At 40.5% G+C, this 19,055-nt stretch overlaps 1 protein-coding gene across 8 annotated transcripts in view; it reads right to left on the bottom strand.

Annotated features, from left to right (window-relative positions):
* Nucleotides 1-737: 737 nt before the first annotated feature.
* unm_hu7910 (un-named hu7910) overlaps nucleotides 738-19,055 on the bottom strand; it is a 225,457-nt gene continuing 207,139 nt past the window's right edge. For 7 of the 8 annotated variants that reach the window (XM_043689310.1, XM_043689302.1, XM_043689307.1 and 4 more), the window contains 5 exons: nucleotides 17,717-17,852; nucleotides 12,894-12,985; nucleotides 11,604-11,687; nucleotides 4,648-4,781; nucleotides 738-2,893 (listed from right to left, as the gene is read on the bottom strand). In XM_043689310.1, the coding sequence (XP_043545245.1) occupies nucleotides 2,743-2,893; nucleotides 4,648-4,781; nucleotides 11,604-11,687; nucleotides 12,894-12,985; nucleotides 17,717-17,852 (597 nt within the window). In that variant the 3' untranslated portion in view covers nucleotides 738-2,742. The remainder of the gene's footprint in view (nucleotides 2,894-4,647; nucleotides 4,782-11,603; nucleotides 11,688-12,893; nucleotides 12,986-17,716; nucleotides 17,853-19,055) is intronic. The other variant, XM_043689309.1, reaches the window with a different exon arrangement.

The following is a 19,055-nucleotide window of genomic DNA, read 5'->3' as shown; positions in this document are numbered from 1 at the left end:
ACGTTAATTTTGATTTGTCTGCACAGACCCTGCCACGCCTGCTGAGCTTTTCCAGCAACTTCTGTTTTTGTATCTGATTTCCAGTACCCACAGTTCCTTCAGTTTTTTTAATATAGAGAGTAAATTAGAACTTATTTGAAGGTAGAGGATTGCAGAGAAATATTCCCATTAATAACTCTCACTAAAATGATGCGACTTATGGCAACAATATTGCTCGGAATTTCTTCAAACATGCACATGCAGTGTTTCATAATGGGGAGATGAGGGAAGCAACAGGTTTGAATATTAGAATATTTGAATATTTTGAAACCAACTTACAAAATATTGCAGTATCTTTGAAGCCAATTTTTGTATTTTTTATTTATGGTTACAAGGATTAATAACTCTCACTAAAATGATGCGACTTATGGCAACAATATTGCTCGGAGTTTCTTCAAACATGTACATGCAGTGTTTCATAATGGGGAGATGAGGGAAGCAACAGGTTTGAATATTAGAATATTTTGAAACCAACTTACAAAATATTGCAGTATCTTTGAAGCCAATTTTTGTATTTTTTATTTATGGTTACAAGGAGGCTTTGGTATTTTACTTCCATAATAGATAAAAACATTACTAAAATAACTGGGAGAAAGTGAGGACTGCAGATACCGGAGATCAGAGCTGAAAATGTGTTGCTGGAAAAGCGCAGCAGGTCAGGCAGCATCCAAGTCCCTCCTCCCTACCTTTTATCTTAGCCTGCTTGGCACACTTTCCTCATTCCTGAAGAAGGGCTCATACCCTAAAATAACTGGGAGGCAACTTTAGATCTCACTGATTCTTACTCCCCTGATTTTATTTGTTTCTTTTATTTAGTTCTGAACTGATTGACCTTGTCCATGGTTACTTGAAAGCTAGGCACCATGCAGCTTTTAGTCAGTACTTTGAACTTCCTGAACTCAGAACTGAGTAAAATACAAAGTTTAATTTATATTGCTGTAGTATTTGGATATTAAGAAATATTCAATTACATTTGCATTACTAAAAAAAAAGACTCTGGTAATATTATAGTATGTATGATAGACTATGGCTGAACTGAGATAAAAAGCTCTTTTCCCTATGTATAGCCAATTCAATTCCTTTGGATCGTTTGTAAACCAGCATTAGTCTAAGATGCTGCAGAATGCGATATATTTAAAAATCACAATACATGTTTTTGTTGAAATAAAATATATTTTCCGTGCTTCTTCTGTACCCAACATAATGCTTCTTAGATAGTTTGCTAAGAGCTATCACTATGAGAATGTAAATAACATTTGCTCCAGGTTGCAATCCCCATCTCTCTGCAGGGACCTGACTGTACTTGTGATTGCTTTGAGACAGAAGTATTTCAGTTACATGGTGAACTTAGCCTTTGATGCTTTGCTCCTTCAAAGTAAAATCTGTCATTTGCACAGAGTGTAATAAATTTGAAGATAAAAGCATATGGTCATTTTATTGTAGATGTATTACAGCTGTCACAAGCCATCTGCTTTTTGGCACTTTGTGCAGATGTATCAGCTGTCTACTGAATGAGTGTGCCTTTCCACTTTGGCATTTGTTCATTTTTGTCACACTAAAAACAGTTCAACATTGGCATGTGCAGTAACGAGCACCTTGTGAGAGTGTACTTTTAGGCTCTTCCTACAAAATTAATATCAGCAATTCTGAATTCAAGAGGATTCATTTTTATAATTTTATAAGCAACACTGATGGTCAGAAACTTGCTCTATAATGACTTACACAATTTGGGAATTTTAATTTTTTATTTGAACTGAGTGCTACTGATCCAGCTGGGGGAATGACTTTGAAGGAGTTACTAAGCACAGTGTGGGTGAGCTCAGTTTAGGCACAGATACATCTGTTAATTCAAAATGCTTCAGTGATCATGTCGTATTAACTTTGTGAGCTAATCAATCTTGCTCTCACAGTCAGGCTTAGTAACTTCGCAAAGGCAGCTCCCCCATTGAGGGCATTAACACTCACGTTATTAAAAAGAAATTAAGTAGACCAAAATAAATTCTAAATTAATATCTCCATGTAACAGTACCCTTTTAATAATCAATTCCTATCACTTGTTATAAAAAAGGAAATGCTGATTTCAACTACATCTATGTGCCATGCAAATGCATTTTACCAAATGCAAGGGGAGGTACAAATCATCTTTATGTAACTTGTCAGTATCAGCGATTAAAAATAAGCAACTTTGATTGTACAGAGAAATACAAAACACTGAAGGTCAGTTACATAACTGTGACAATCTATACCTTACATAAATTAATCAGACTGCATTCACATTGAATACGGCAGAAAGCTACCTAATCCAGCCATTTTTCCAATAAAAGGATTCTTCAGTTGCTTCAGGTGAATTATTTTGAAATTATTCCAAGTCACGACTGGAGAACTCCTACATTGGATGTTTCTCTGTAGATTTTATTCAGCTTTGACCTTAGTATTTAACTTTTGGGAGAGGTCACAGGTCAAATATGATCACTCAATTATAAAGAATGTCCCCTTAAAAATATTTCAGGAGACCTTCTGATTTATTTAATTGCTTTGGTTTTGGAAAAACACATTACCCTCAGTCTGGAAACTCTGCTGCACCAGGAATTTCAGGAAAAGTAGAAATCAATGGAACTCGTTGCACTTCAATACATCACACAATTTCTTCATGTTTGCTCAACCCCCAACTTGCTTTCTCTAGTTTATGTCGGAGATACAGCGTTAGATTGGGGAAAGACTTCTTCGTTGCTGAGGTGCCAGCTCTGGGTGCCACACATCCACGATAAAGATTAGCCTGTAGCTGTTCGCATCCTGCCAAACCTCATGCTCAAAGGAGTCATCGAAGATTATCACCTTGCCCTCCTTCCATTCTCTGCAGACAGACAGCAACATTGCATTTTCACATTTGGTGAAAATCAAAACTAAGTTTAGAGACATTTAACATTTCTTTCTAGAAGAGAATTTGGATGAGAAATTTATAGGTTCCTGAAATAAAACGTGAGTACAAGATGGAAGCCTTTGGTGATTGAGTAATATAGTCAGAGCCATAGATTCATACAGCAGGGGAACAGACCCTTCAATCCAACCAGTCCATGCTGACCATAATCCCAACTAAACTTCCTGCTCCTGGCTCATATCTCTGGAAACATTTCTCATTCATGTACTCATTCAAATGTCTTTTAAACATTCTAACTGTAGCCACATCCACCACTTCCTGTGAAAGTTCAGTCCACACACAAACCACACTGTGTCTTTTTAAAGTCTTTCTCCTCTCACCTTAAAAATATGCCACACTCTACAGAAGAGGTACCTGCCACTCACCTAATCCATGCCTCTCATAATTTTATAAACCTCTATAAGGTCACCCCTCAACCTCTGATACTCCAGTTAAAAGTCCCAGCCTATCCAGCCTCTCCTCATAACTCAAACCCTCCTTCGTACCAGATCCTGGTAAATCCTTTCTGAACCCTCTCCAGCTTAATATCCTTCCTATAGCAGGGACACCAGAATTGGACACAGTACTCCAGAACAGGCCTCACTAATATATAATCTCAAAAAGGATGATTACTTGAATGGCAAAAAGTTGCAGCATGCTGCTATGCAGAGGGACCTGGGTGTCCTTTTGCAGGAATCACAGAAGGTTGGTCTGCAGGTACAATGGGTAATTAGGAAGGCAAATGAAATTTTGTCCTTCATAGCTAAAGGAATTGAGTTTAAAAACAGGGAGGTTATGTTGCAGCTGTACAAGGTGCTGGTGACATCTGTAATCTGACTACAGTTAGGAACGGGTAAAGTGGTTTCTTAAGATCTAGATGTTCAACAATTTGGAATAGATGGAATGGAATGTCAGCAAACTCCCTATCAGCTTTTAAATTACACCTTTACAACTATAATTCCAGAAGTGGTGACCGGTAGTTCAACTGTATCCAACCAAGACTTTTATTGACGTATGGTGACATTACGACACAGCAGAATAAACAGGTTGTGAGGGGGGGGGGGGGGGCAGGAACTGAAGGGGAGCTCGGTCAGCAGGAAGTCAGGGACTGTCCCTCCATGAGACACAGCATAGGAGGGCCCACTGCCTTGAACACTCAGGGTGGTTCACACAGCTGGAAGTAGGAACAGGTCTTTAATTGGCACAACTGGCCTCTAGGCAGGTCAGTCTCCATCTTATGCAAAATATCCACAGCATTGGCAGCTGCAATAAGATAACAGGTACTTCAATTCTCTCTCCCTCGCTCCTAGCTACAACACCCTCTCCACAAGGTCTCACAGCATTCTAACATAAGTTCAAAAAAAAAAGTTTAAGACTAATCAAATTACATTTCAATCAAGGCAATCAGATGTTATTTCCAGTTAACAAATAGTAGGTTTGTACAGTTGTATAAACCCTGGAATTCTCCCAAAAGCTGGCTGTAATGTTGGAAGTAACCCAGGCATTGTGGTGCTAGACTGGGAGAACTCAGTGAAATAGTCACAATTACTCAGAAATACTTATATTTTTAAAAACGGTTGGATGAAACTGATTTTACTGAGAGATTGAGAAAAACATTTTTAAAACAAGTGTTTCTGTGATTTTAACCTGTTGATTATAAATATGTTCAAAAAAATCAAGTCACATCCTACCTGGTCTCATTGGCACAACGGATTGCACAGCCTTGTTTAGGAATGACCAGGCCAAGATGCATTCTTAGGCGACAGTTTGTGGGTCCAGTGTGAGGCCAGACATGAGTCCCTGGGTGCATAACTGAATACTTAATCTAAAACAAAATGCACAACAGTAAATTAAAATGATTTTCTCACACTCTCAATCTAATGTTAACAGACAATAGGCCAACATGTTAATAATCTGACTGCTGATTAATTTTTTTGTTGTCACATGCACCGAGATACAGAGAGAGAGAGAGAGAGAGAGAGAGACAGACAGAGAGAGAGAGAGAGAGATCAGAATTGACATTTGAGAGATCTGTTCAAAAGTCTGTTAACAGCGGGGAAGAAGTTGTTCTTGAATCTATTCATACATGTATTCAAACTTCTTCATCTTCTGCCCAATGGAAGGGTGTGGGAAGAGAGTACTGCCAGGGTGGGAGGGGTCTTTGATGATGTTGGTTGCTTTCCCAGGGCAGTAGGAAGTATAGATGGAGCCAGTGGATGGGAGGCTGATTTGTGTGATGGTCTCTTCCTATAAAAATTGATAAGAATCCTTGTGGACATGCCACATTTCCTTGGTCTTTTGAGGAAGTAGAGACATTGTTATGGTTTCTTAACGGTCACATCGAGGTGGGTGGACCAGGACAGATTATTGATGATCATCACTCCCAGAAATGTCTTGACCATCGCTCTTGACCATCTCCACCTCAGCCCCATTGATCCTGACAGGGGCATGTCCTCCACACTGAGTCTTGAAGTCAATGACCAGTTCCTTTGTTTTGCTGACATTGATGGAGAGATTGTCGTCTTTACATCATGCCATCAACCACAAATCTGTTTTTCTGTACACAGTCCTATCATTGTTTGAGATCTGACTTACAATGGTGATATCATCAACAAATTTGTGAATGGAGTTAGAGCTGAATTTGGCCACACAGCCATGAGTGTATAAGGTGTACAGTAAGGGGCTGAGTACGCTGCCTTGTGTTGAGGATTATTGTGGAGAAGGTGTGGTCACCTATCCTTACTGATTGCAGTCTGCGGGTCAGCAAGTTGAGAATCCAGTTATAGACAGTGGGGGGGGGGGGACCTGGATCTTGGTAATGGTGTTGAAGACGGAAGTGCAGTCAATAAGTAGGTGGTGGCAAATCCTTTGCCAAAATTTTATTTATATTACTTGCAAATAACACACACACACACACTATGTGAATTGTTGCAGTTCAAGAAGGCAGTTTATCCCCACTTTATCAAGGGCAGCTATGGATGGGCAATAAATATTGGGCCCAGCCAGTGACACCCATGTCCCTCCAAGTGAGTAAAAAAGCAAATATACTGATAAACAAAAATACTTCAACTACAGACAATTTGCTGAAATCAAAATATAGGGTGACTAACTACTGCAACTTTGCTCTTTTTGAAAATTAACTGGGTTCAAACAGATTGGCAAGACTTGAAAATCATAGACAATATATATTTAGTAGTTTTTTTAAAAAAAGGAAGCTCTCTGAAGTGATCTTTGGAGTTTGAGTGGGTGATCATTCAGATAAAATAATTCATTAATGAACAACCAACACAGATTTAAGAAAAGAAAGTCATATTAAAACAGCTTGATGGATTTTTCTCAATGATATATTTCCGTAGTGGATAGGAAATTGCAGTTGATAACGGGAGCAACTAATACCGCGGATAAATTCAGCTCTAACTCCATTCACAAATTTGCTGATGACATCACCATTGTAAGTCACAGAATAAGAGGTGAGGAGGCATTGCTCTGAGTTGAGCATTTCTCTAAATGAAGAAACTGAGGCTGGCAAAAACTGTTATCTTAGGCAGAAAAGAATGTCTGAGTGAGTATACAGGATAGTAATCTGGGACCTTCAGCAGTTTGTACCCTGTGCAGTTTGATAGCCTGATGAGCGTTGAAGTAGATTTGACACATTGCAGTGCTTTGGGTGCAGGAGCCTCAATGTCAATTTGTCTGGACACATCACAACTTACTCTTGTCGACTTAAGACAGACAACAACTCTACTCCACTTGCAGCTTTCCAGCTCTTTCTCAATTCTTGGTTCTCTGAGCTACATACTTGGAACTTGCCTTTTAGTAGCCAGTTATTTTTTGATATACATCAACCTGCTCTGTTAGGACAGGTCCCCTTGGCACAGCATCTTGTGGTGAAACTGAACCTTCTGGCTCAGAGGTAGCGACACTACCACTGCACCATAATGGCCAATAGCCAGTTACAAACAAATAAACAGTGCTGAATCAAGTAACTATTACCGATAGTTGGTATTGTATCAGTGGTTTGGTAAGAGCTTAATGAGAAATATCACTAAGTTTCTAATGATTTTAAACTAAGAAGGACAAACAGGCATTTTGCAGCCAATTCAGAATGATTAGATCTTTTAGTTAACTGGGCCAATACGCAGCTGTTTCAGTTCAATGGAGAGATTTTATAAAATAATCGAGTCAGGGTGAAAAGATGGTGCAAACCAGGTTCATTAGGAAAAGGAGAGAGCAATACAATTATGTTCAAGTTCCAGAACTTTAAGAGGACCAACAAATATTTAGGTTTTCAATAAAACTTTTGGGCTTATTTTGGGGGCAAGTCGAAACTTCACGTTAGTCTAGTTGTAACTTTGAAAGTAACTTTACAAGAGAGATGCAGGAGAAAGTTATTCAGAATATTGAAGGATTGGAATACCAGTGAAAAGGGAGCAAATTAGGCAGGGAGGGGGAAATCAGACAGAACCTTCATAGCTAAAGAGTTACAGAAGTTTTGGAATAAATCATGAAGAAAGATTATTGAAGCAGCCATTAAAAACTGGAATGAGGGAATGAAGTAGGATTTGGTTAATCCCCCAAAAAAAGGCAGGGTCTTGTTTAGATAGTGACTTTTGAGTGTACCTAAAAATGCTCATGCTCGTTGGCCCTCACTAATATATTCGCTGTTGAAGAAAAAGAACATTACTTTCAGAAGAAATGTATGTGTCTAGTGGGGTAAAGGTTCCATTATAAAGTCTTTCTATACAACACCAATTCTCAATAACCTCTCTGGGATAAAACGTCCTTGTTCAAAATTCTTTAAAATTGAGCTGACCTAGACATGTTATTGATTCATTTGCTTTTCAAATAAGCCACTAAGTGCATCTTATTGATTTGCAGGCGAAGTATGAAATGGGAGTGGGTAAGGCAGGGTTAAAGGTCAAAAGCATTTTTCAAACCCTCAAGCCACTTAGAGATAACGCATATACTGCTTATTAATGATAAATGCTCAACACATGAATCTGAAGATCCTCTCCCATAGCTGACTTCTGTTTTTATTCTTTCCAATCTACCAAATCTTAGATACGTTGATCAGCAAACACAGCAAACAATGCATTAATTAGTGCTGTGCAGCTGTTCTGTACACTACCCTGGGTAGGGCAATCTATCCACATTAGCAAAGTAACGTTCAAGAAAAGCCTCTTTATATAAAAAAAAAGTTGACTATCTGACTTTCACTGACCAACAGGCCTACAAATAAAAATGGGACTCAGACAAAAGAGATGCTCTGCTATTCAGCTTTGGAAAAGAAACTGGTACAAAGCAGCTGGCTCCTCAAGCTGACATACAGAGCTGCTGTTTTCAACTCACTGCACCCAGTGATTCCTGTGCTTAGACCCAGGGCAGTGACAGATACACAATTCCTTTCCATGTGAACGGACACAGGCCACCAGCAGACATAGAGGGAGGGAGCAGAGAGGCAGGGACAATAGGCGGGGAGAGACAGACACATATACACAGGGTGCTGGAACAGGGAGGGTGGACACAGACAGTAACATAGCATCAGGGGACACAGACACACTCAGGGTGCTGAGGGGTGGGGGTGGGGTGACACACAGACAGTGGGTGTGGAGGGGGGAGAAGGCAGATAAACAAGTGTAGGGGGGAGCAGGGTGAGGGAGGGGGGCAGAGATGACAGATTTCTAACACCTGCACCATTCTGCTTTTAGATTTGTGTCAATAACACTGTTGGCTCTTCCCTCAGGAGGGAAACATTCTATTCCAGTTGCCTCTTTCCACCAATAGGTGTGGCTAAAATGATCAAACTGGTTTGTTTGGAGCAATGTTGGAGTTTGAATACTAATTAAAACTGAATTAATTTTAAAAACAGGTTCCAAAATGCACGTCACCAAACAGTTTAAAACAAACACCTGCAGCCATGGGCAAATTGTTACAATTCAAAGCTCCCATTTGTAAATTTGAATTGGGCATTAGCTATATGAAAGAACCGTCCATCTAAATAGTGGCTTCCATTAATGCAGGAGTACGTTAAAGTGAATAGAGGACCCTTCTGAAGTCTATTTCCTGTTGTAAGATTGGAAAATGTGCAGGCCATTTGTGAATAGGAAGGTCCCAAAAACATCAAGAAAAAGGTATGACTTAGATAATCTGAATGTTCATGACTGTAGCTAAGCCCTTCCTTCAAAAGGATCATGGATTCTCACATTCACTGATTGTGTTTAAAACATATGATGTTTAGAAGGCTCCCTAGGAGAGTTCCAGTGTTTGAGTCAGCTGCAGTGCCCCAGATCCAGGTTTAAACCCACTTCAGTATTTGCTGACCTTGGAAGGAGCATTCAAGATGCAGGTCAGAGGTTATCTTCAGCCTGCTATTGCTTCCAACACTTCTCTACTACTCTCCCAAGGGGAATAAAAACCTGAATGATGCAAAATACCAAACGGTTTCCAAATCTTTGGCCACTTACTTTCAATGGACCAACCAATCTCAAAGGGAAGAAATATTAAATGGAACCAGTTCAGATGATCAATTCTAACAAACTGATCTCCCCAAAAGCTCCCCCCGCTCTCAAACAGGCAGAAAGGCAAGAGATGGGAATGATACATATTGATGCAGAAGAGTATAGAAGGGGAAGGTGAACTAAATAAATTGCTAAGTAATTCTAGATAAGGAGATCAAAGATACACTGCAAAATCAATAAAGTAACAAAAAGGGAATGAAACCATTTGACATTGTGCAACTTCCCTTCTGAGAATATAGCAGAACCACGGTGGCACAGTGGTTAGCACTGCTGCTTCAGAGCGCCAGAGACCCGGGTTCAATGCCCGCCTCAGGCGACTCTCTGTGTGGAGATTTGCACAATCTCCCCATGTCTGCGTGGGTTTCCTCCGGGTGCTCCGGTTTCCCCCCACAATCCAAAAATGTGCAGGTCAGGTGAATTGGGGCCATGCTAAATTGACCGTAGTGTTAGGTGAACGGGTAAATGTAGGAGTATGGGTCTGGGTGGTATACGCTTCGGCGGGTCGGTGTGGACTTGTTGGGCCGAAGGGCCTGTTTCCACACTGTAAGTAATCTAATCTAATCCTGTAGTGCCATCAGTGGCCATCACTCTCTGATGACCAGCGCCCCTCTGAGGTAGGACTTCCTTCTGAGTCAAGGGAAGACGTTGCCCTTCGTTAGTTATCACTCCACAGCCCACTAGACAACTGCAGTGCTCTCACACGTGGCAGAGATGCATTCCCTGCTGATTCTATTGCTGAGAAACTGGAAACCCTGGCCCCATACCTCTCACGTGCACTAACCATTCCCGGGTCCCGAGATTCAGTCTGAACCAGGAACCGTAAACTGATTGCTGAATTCCATGTAAAACCTTGAACAAAAAGCAAACGGAGGAAGAAGAAAGATGGAATTGAGAGGTTGGAAGAAGATAAAAAGTAAAGTATTTTTAAAAGATTTCAGATGATGATTTTAAAAGGAAGGAATGGTGGTGCAGCACGGTAGCCCAGTGGTTAGCACTGTGGCCTCACAGCGCCAGGGACCCGGGTTCAATTCCCACCTCGGATGACTGTCCGTGTGGAGTTTGCACATTCTCCCAGTGTCTGCGTGGGTTTCCTCCGGGTGCTCCAGTTTCCTCCCACAATCCAAAGATGTGCAGGCTAGGTGAATTGGCCATGTTAAATTGCTCATTGTGTTCAGGGACATGTAGGTTAGGTGCATTAGTCAGGGGTAAATGTAGAGAAACGGGGAATGGGTTTGGGTGGGATACTCTTCGGAGGGTCTGTGTGGACTTGTTGGGCCGAAGGGCCTGTTGCCACACTGCAGGAATTCTATCAGAACATGTCAATTCTTTCAAATTGTTAGATGTAAATTTTCAATACCAGAGAGGTTGCTTGACAAGACTAAACATCACATTATTAAAGCTTTACTTACATCTGTAATGGCCAGACCACTCAAAACATTCTTAAGCAGGCAGTGCCAGACCATAACTCTGCAATTTGTTTCGGTAAGTGTACAGTGAAAATTACCCGGAGTAAGTTGGCTAGGTTGACTACTAGACTTTAAAACAGACAATAATTTATTCACAAAGTTACACAATGAAACACAAAGAACAGAATAAAGAACCCCTACAGAACTCAGCCTATCCAAACTAGACTTAATTATGCTGTTACAAATATACACAACAGTCCCAATAAGCAAACTGCCTTTAAAAACCAGTATAAATGGAACACGTGGGTTACCTGCCGGGGTGGGGGGGGGAGGAGGGAAGAGAAGAGAGAAAGTCAGAGAGAGATAGCAATAAATATTGGGTTGTGGAATGGGTCTGCGGAGGGTCGGTGTGGGCTTGTTGGGCTGAAGGGTCTGTTTCCATACTAATGGGAATCTAATCATCTGTTTATATGCAAACAAAAGGCCTCTCAAAATCCTTTTCATCTCTGTATTAACCCAGACTGAGCAGAGCGCAGCCTGGTTTATTGCCCGTCTGAAAAATATCAAGGATAGAGTCTCCTTAAGCTAAGGAACAGCTTTGAAATAAAAAGGGACTAGCTTTGTGATACATTTGATTAGACAAGTTTGAATTTCTTTTTTGGCATGCTTAATGAATAACTTATGAATAAATACTGCAAATTCAGATCCTTCATGTGTTAATACCGAATCTCTTGGTGAGGTAATAGTGTAATAAAGTCTGTGAAGGAGAGAGAGCTTGCACAGCAACATCCTGAGTTCCATCTTTAACTACATTTGTGAAAAAAAACAAAAGTTACTGCCAGAATAACAAGTGTCCACGATCTCATTTTCATTTCGAGCACAGAATCTAAGCTATTATTTATGACTTTCCTGTTCAGAAGTGCATGAAAGACAAATCAGAATGGTCAATAGCAGATTGCTGACGTTATAGCAATTGATTGGGAAATTATCACACATCTTAGAAATTGGTCTCAATTATTCTCAACTAAATGCGTCAGAAAGAATCGGTGGCTAATGAAGGTGAGGAGGAATGAGATTTGGTTGGAGTCAGAACACTAAGTTTTTTTAAAACTGTTTTACCTGTCAAGTTTTAATAACTAGTACTACACTGAGGACTCTAAATGCTAGACTCATCCCTAATGCATCACAGTATATCTCAATCTCTGTCTTTTTAAAACTGGAGCATCTCACCTGCTTCTGAAGGTTATGTCATGGAGAAATGGACAGCCTCTCTCTCTCATGCTTGCAAGCAAATGCCATGACTCGCGATGTCAAGCTAATTACAGACGCCACACGTGACAAGGCTCAGTCAGGAACTTAATGAATTGTTTCAACACACATTTTAATTGGTGTGAAAGTATGATGCATTGTAATCTTTTATTTAATGGTGACGACTTGTGAGCTGAGAATTTTTTTTTTAAAAACAAAAAAAATCTATTTTTGAATCAAACTAGAATTTATTTTTATTCCAAACTGCTAAATAATAGATGCTATATCTTTGTTCAAAATTCACTGGTCACATTTCATAAATTCTGTAATAGAAATCTATAGAATATTTTAGGCACGGTGGCTCAGCGGTTAGTACTGCTGCCTCTCAACACCAGGGACCTGGGTTTGATTCCAACTTTAGGCAACTGTGTGGAGTTTGCACGTTCTGTGTCTGCGTGGGGTTCTGCTGGATGCTCCGGTTTCCTCCCATAGTACAAAGATGCGTAGGTTAAGTGGACTGGCCATGCAAAATAACCCACATTGTTCAGAGATTTATCGGCTAGGTGCATTAGTCATGAGAAATGCAGGGTTGATCGGCTAGTGTAGGGGAATGAGTGTGGGTAGGATGTTCTTCAGAGGGTCGGTGTGGACCTGTTGGGCCAAATGACCTGTTTCCACACTACTGGGATTCCATATTAAAAAAAACCCACTTAACACTGAATTGATACATTGCGACAATAAAGGATGAGGATATTTTGAATGCACCTGCCCACGCTTGCAGCCCGTTGACTCAGGAAACTTTTCAAACAAGGCACATGTTTTCGGGACTTGTTTACAGGATTTTTCACTTCTGCGACCTAGGAGGGGACAAAGAAAAATGAATACAAGACAGCAGCTGTATTAGCATAATTTCAGATTGTCACAATTAAGATTAATTCATGACCAGCCACCTCACAAAACTTACCTCGAATTCAACCACAACTGATGTACTGACACACATCTAATGGAAGTACACGCACAATTTTTCTCACTGGTGGACAACATACCAACAATCTTTTAATCCTCAGAGCTTTTCAGTTATTTCACTCAGATTTGAAAATATTTAAGGGTGGGGTTAGAGAGAGTAAATTAATTTAGAATTAAGTCAGGCGTCATATGACACCATGTTATTTTAGGATTAAACCAAATAAATTCGCACTAATACGATACCCAAAATAACAACCTGTCTGTCCACTGTCCCTAACAACTCCAAAATGATTCCCGATTTGTTCAGATGGATGCTGTCATGTATCCTGAACACGCTGATCAATTAAGTATGTTTAGCATGAGTTGGTGAATTTTCTAGTTTTGTGTCCCTTTGCCAATTCCTCTTCCATTTGTAAGACTCCCATGTCTAATTCACTCATCCAACCCACACTAAGTGGAGGGGGGGAAAGCTTTCTCCAAACATAAAATTTTACTCCATCAATAATCCGGGTTGTGTGTGTCATAGGGTCAATGACAGCCATCTACACTAGCTCATCTTTCTGCATGTCGGAGTCCAATTCTATCCACCAAGGACTGCAATTGAGTGCTCAGTAACTGTGCATTCAGTTGCTCTGATGCACATATCTGCTGAGTGACATCTGCCTTGACAGGATCTGCTCCTCTTGTGTATAAAGCTGGTTTCTTTCACCCTCTAACCTCCTAAAAATCCACATTTAAAGAAATAAAGGGTTTAGAATTCATCAGGATAAATTTTAACTTCACATTTTATTTTAGCTATAAAACATACCATTAACCCCTATTGAATCTTTGACACTTGTGGTAATGTACAGTAAGGAAACAAGATGTTGGTATAGACTGGGGGAAATTGCACCTCAGCTCAATCATGTCTTCACCCAGATATCCAAAGAAGTACTCCAGATACGGAAATCAAAAACAGCTAAGAGCTTTTTAAGAACAGATTAATCATAAAGGTGACACCTGAGGGAAGGTGGAAGCTGTAGGATAATGGACTGTTTACAATTGTAATACAAGCTTGGTAATAAAGATGAACAAAGTGATCTGTTGATTCAGAAAAAGATGATCTGTTGACTCAAAAATATAAGGAAATGATTAAACATTTATGAAACAGAGTTAAGAGTTAGCAACCAAATGCACAGCAGCTGATGAAAGTAGGATGGAATAACATCTGGTTTGATTTATCGGAGGTCAGAACACCAAGTTTGTTAGTTTTTGCTTTATGCCTGCCAAGTAATAATAACTGGATTACAGTGAGCACTGACTGCCAGGCTCACCTTTATGCATTACATTTCAAATCTCTGTGTCCTTCCAATACTGGAATGTCTGAACCATGACTGCAGGTTGTACCAGTGAAGAAATGAACTGCTCAGAAACCAGGGCAAAAACATTGAAGGTCAGCCAGGAGTGGGATAATTGTAAAGCCAGTGTGGATAAACGTGTGTAAATCATCAAAGGTCAGTAAAATAACTGAGCAACTAGTAGTTCTACAATAGAGTTTGCATTGGTACAACATAAAAATATAATAATCAAATGGAGACAAGTGAAATCACTTCCCTCTGTTCAATATCATCTCCCTTCTCACACCCTAAATGCTGAAGAACCCACACGAAGAACTACACTGAACAATGAACAAAAATAATCAGCAAAACTGTCTTGAATAATTCTCCCATTTATTATTGCTAATTTTTTTTTAAACAATTCCAAGTTAGGAAGATTGTTTCAGATACCAATATCTCTTTACTGTTAAAATACACTAAGAGGCTGGAATCATAGAGAATTATAACAGCTACATAATAGACAAAATTTAATGTAAGCCAGCAGAAAATATCAACCACAGGTTGATAGATCGATCGTGGGTACTCTCCTCAAATAGCATTGAAAATAGCTAGCAATGAATTTGAAGGTGGTTTACAAACCATTGCAGAGTGAATTGTCAACATGTCTAACTTTATGGGAGCAGTCAACAAAGCTAACAGAATATTGAGTTACACAGCCAGAAGAACAGAACTTCAGTCAGAGGATGTCATATGATAAGGAACTTTGGTCATGACAAGAAGCTGAGAACTTAGCCCATTATTTCATTACCTCTTGCAGCAATTTCACTTTCCAGTCCTCAGCACATCAGATTTTTCTGTTACAACAACTTGCAACAAAGTGCAATCCCCTATCAGTAAATGTTGTCGCACAATAGATTTTAGATTAGATTAGATTACAGTGTGGAAACAGGCCCTTCGGCCCAACAAGTCCACACCGACCCGCCGAAGCGAAACCCACCCATACCCCTACATTTACCCCTTATCTAACACTACGGGCAATTTAGCATGGCCAATTCACCTGACCCTGCACATCTTTGTGACTGTGGGAGGAAACCGGAGCACCCGGAGGAAACCCACGCAGACACGGGGAGAACGTGCAAACTCCACACAGTCAGTCGCCTGAGGCGGGAATTGAACCCGGGTCTCTGGCGCTGTGAGGCAGCAGTGCTAACCACTGTGCCACCGTGCCGCCAATAATGTGACAGTCCCTGACAAAGCTCACAAATGACTATAGTCAATGACAATGGTGACAAAGACCCATTGGTGTTGACCAACAGAGCAGAACAATGATAGATAAAGAAGAGGTTCTTCAAAGGCTGGTAGCACTCCAAGGTGAGATATCACCAGACCTGGAAGGGATGCACCTTAGATTGCAGAGAGGGGTGAGGGAACAAATCGCAAAGCCAATGACAGAAATTTTCCAAGCGTCTCTGTAACATAGGATAAACTTTGGAGGAACTGGGGGATTGCAAATATAACCCAGGCTACTACAGAGCTGTCAGCTTGACATCAATAGTGAGAAAACTGATGGAGACCATAATATGGGATAATGTAAATATACACTAACGGTAAATACGTTAATACTGAACAGTCAACATGGCTTTGTTAAGGGCAGGTCATGACTTACAAATGTAATGGAGTACTTTGATGAGGTGACACAGGCAGTGGATGAGGGTAGTGCTGTGAATATTGTATATTTGGACTTGCAGAAAGCATGTGAAACAGTTCCACATGGCAGGTTGATTATCAAATCAGAAATCAGTAACCAAGGGTCACAATTTCACGATTGTCAGCAAGAGGGCACAAAGCAAGATCAACATTAGACTTGAAATTAGAGAGCCCCATTCAGCAGTCCAATAACAGCAGGGAAGAAGCTGCTCCTGATCCTGCTGGTGCGTATGTTCAAGCTTCTGTATCTTCTTCCTGATGGAAGAGGTTGCTGGAAATCATTACTAGGGTGGGAGGGGTCTTTGATGTTGGCAGCCTTTCTACAGCATCGAGAAATGTAAACGGAGTCCATGGTATGGGAGGGTGGCTTCCGTGATGGTCTGGGCTGTGCACACAACTTTCTGTAGTTTCTTACGGTCCAGGGCAGAGCAGATGCAGTACCAGGTCATTATGTACCTGGACAGTCTGCTTTCAATGGTGCATCTGTAGGAGTTGGTGAGGACCCTTATGGACATGCTGAATTTGCTGAGCTGCCTGGAGAAGAGGCGTTGTTGTGCCTTCCTGACCACAGGAGGTCCAGACCAGATTGCTGGGTTATCGTCACTCCGAGGAACCTGATGCTCCCCACCCTCTCAACCTCAGCTCTGCTGATGTAGATAGGGCTATGTCCTTCTCCTTCCTTCCTGAAGTCAATGATCAGTTCTTTTCTTTTGCCGACATTGAGAGAGAGGCTATCTTCAATGAACCATGGCACCAAGACCTCTATCTCCTTCCTGTATTCAGAGTCATCATTGCTTGATGTCCAGCCTACCGTGGTGGTGACATCAGCAAACTTGCAGATAGCGTCTGTACAGAATTTGGCAACACAAAGAAACGCCTTTACTGAGAGCATGGTTAAGATTTGGAATGCGCTGCCTGGGAGAGTGGTGGAGATGGATCCTACACTAGGTTTGAAAAGCTGGAAATATATTTGAAGTGATGAATTAACAGAGTCAGGGTGGGAGAATGGGATGAGCTGGGTAGCTCTTTTGGGAGCCATACAGACACAATGGGTCAAAGGACCTCCTTTTGCACTGTAGCATTGTATGATTTTATGTATCAGATTGCATTAACATTTCAGAAACTGTACCTTCAGCATCGGGTTAATGCTTCACTGGCGCAAAGAGAGGAAGCTTTTGGATTGAACTGAAAACATTCCACTTTTACTGTAATGTTCATGAAGGTTTATCCAGATATTTACCCACAGCTTATAAAAAAAAGCTAACTAATAATGGACTTAACAATATGTGCCGAGGGATGAACAAAACGAAAAGCAAGTTTATCTCAAATTTGATTTATTCAAAACTGCATGCGATTTAAGAAAGCAATAATTTATCACGTTTCCTCTTTATCTGGTTACTCTGTTTACTGATCAGAAAAAAATGTTTAATTTTACATATTATTCGTGTGCAATGCGTTGCAATAAGAAAGGGGTGCATCGTGGCAATGTCACTGGATTGGTAATCTAGAGGCCAATGATGTCCAGACCATGAAAAAATAAAAAAGAAAACAGTAATGTCACTCATCTCTGATAGTGATATCCTCATAATGAGATATTACCTTGCTGCCAAAGTGTAAACTGGCTCCAGTCACCTTTTTCCCTCAGGTTTTCATCTTCTGGCAAGAAAAATCCCCTTTCCTTATCCATAACAGCCAGTCCCTCATCACGAATCAACTTCCAATTCCTCTCAAGAGTCTATAAAGAAAGACAAGCTTATTGAAATTTAGACATCAGATTTTGTAGCCCTCAATAGAACAACTAACCCTCTACAGCCAAGGTAAATATCAGAAATATTTCTTCCTCAACAGCAATATTACAATTCAAGATAGCAGTTACTCAAGTCTAATCAGTGTCAGAAAGATCTATTATGTGCAACGTACAGCAACATGAAACTAATAAAATGACAATGGTAATAAAAAAAGAATGAAACAAATTAACTGTGCAAATAACTTAGCCAACAGATGAGCAACGGGAAATTTTGAAGCATGAGATGTAGTGAGCATAAAATAAATATATTTCTACAAGGTGGAAAGGAGGCACATGAAACCACAATTGGTGAATAAATAAGGCTAAAATTAAATTGAAACTTACAGATAGATACTTTTGAGAAGGTGAGTTGGGAGAAAGTGCTGAGGTGTCTGAGGCATTACTTCATTTTGTAAGAGTAAAGGTAGAAATACGAACATCGGAAAGGTCACTTGTGAGTGTAGTTTAGAGGCCCACCTACAATAGTTGCACTACAGATTGGAGTGCAATACAAGACATACGGAGCATGTAAGAAAGGTAACCCTAAAACCTACATGTAGATCAGGTGAAGCAGATTGGCAAAGGGAGCTCAAAACTGGGTTCTTCAGAGTGCATCCAGAACAATTTCTTAAAGTAATATGTTCCTGATACAATCAAAGAGTTGGGTTAAAATATTCTACTTATGTGAAAATGCAGTGATAAAGCAGTAGCTGTGACCTCAATCTGAAAGATGCCTTTAGGGTGATAGCTTGTGGTGTGTAGAGTCATAGCGTTGTACAGCATGGAAACAGACCCTTCGGTCCAACCCGTCCATGCCGACCAGATATCCCAACCCAATCTAGTCCCACCTGCCAGCACCCGGCCCATATCCCACCAAACCCTTCCTATTCATATACTCATCCAAATGCCTTTTAAATGCTGCAATTGTACCAGCCTCCACCACATCCTCTGGCAGCTCATTCCATACACGTATCACCCTCTGCGTGAAAAAGTTGCCCCTTAGGTCTCTTTTATATCTTTCCCCTCTCACCCTAAACCTATGCCCTCTAGTTCTGGACTCCCCGACCCCAGGGAAAAAGACTTTGTCTACTTATCCTATCCATGCCCCTCATAATTTTGTAAACCTCTATAAGGTCACCCCTCAGCCTCCGA

This window comes from Chiloscyllium plagiosum, chromosome 4, assembly GCF_004010195.1.
Source record: "Chiloscyllium plagiosum isolate BGI_BamShark_2017 chromosome 4, ASM401019v2, whole genome shotgun sequence".
NCBI lineage: Eukaryota > Metazoa > Chordata > Chondrichthyes > Orectolobiformes > Hemiscylliidae > Chiloscyllium > Chiloscyllium plagiosum.
This window is presented reverse-complemented; position numbering and strand designations above follow the sequence as displayed.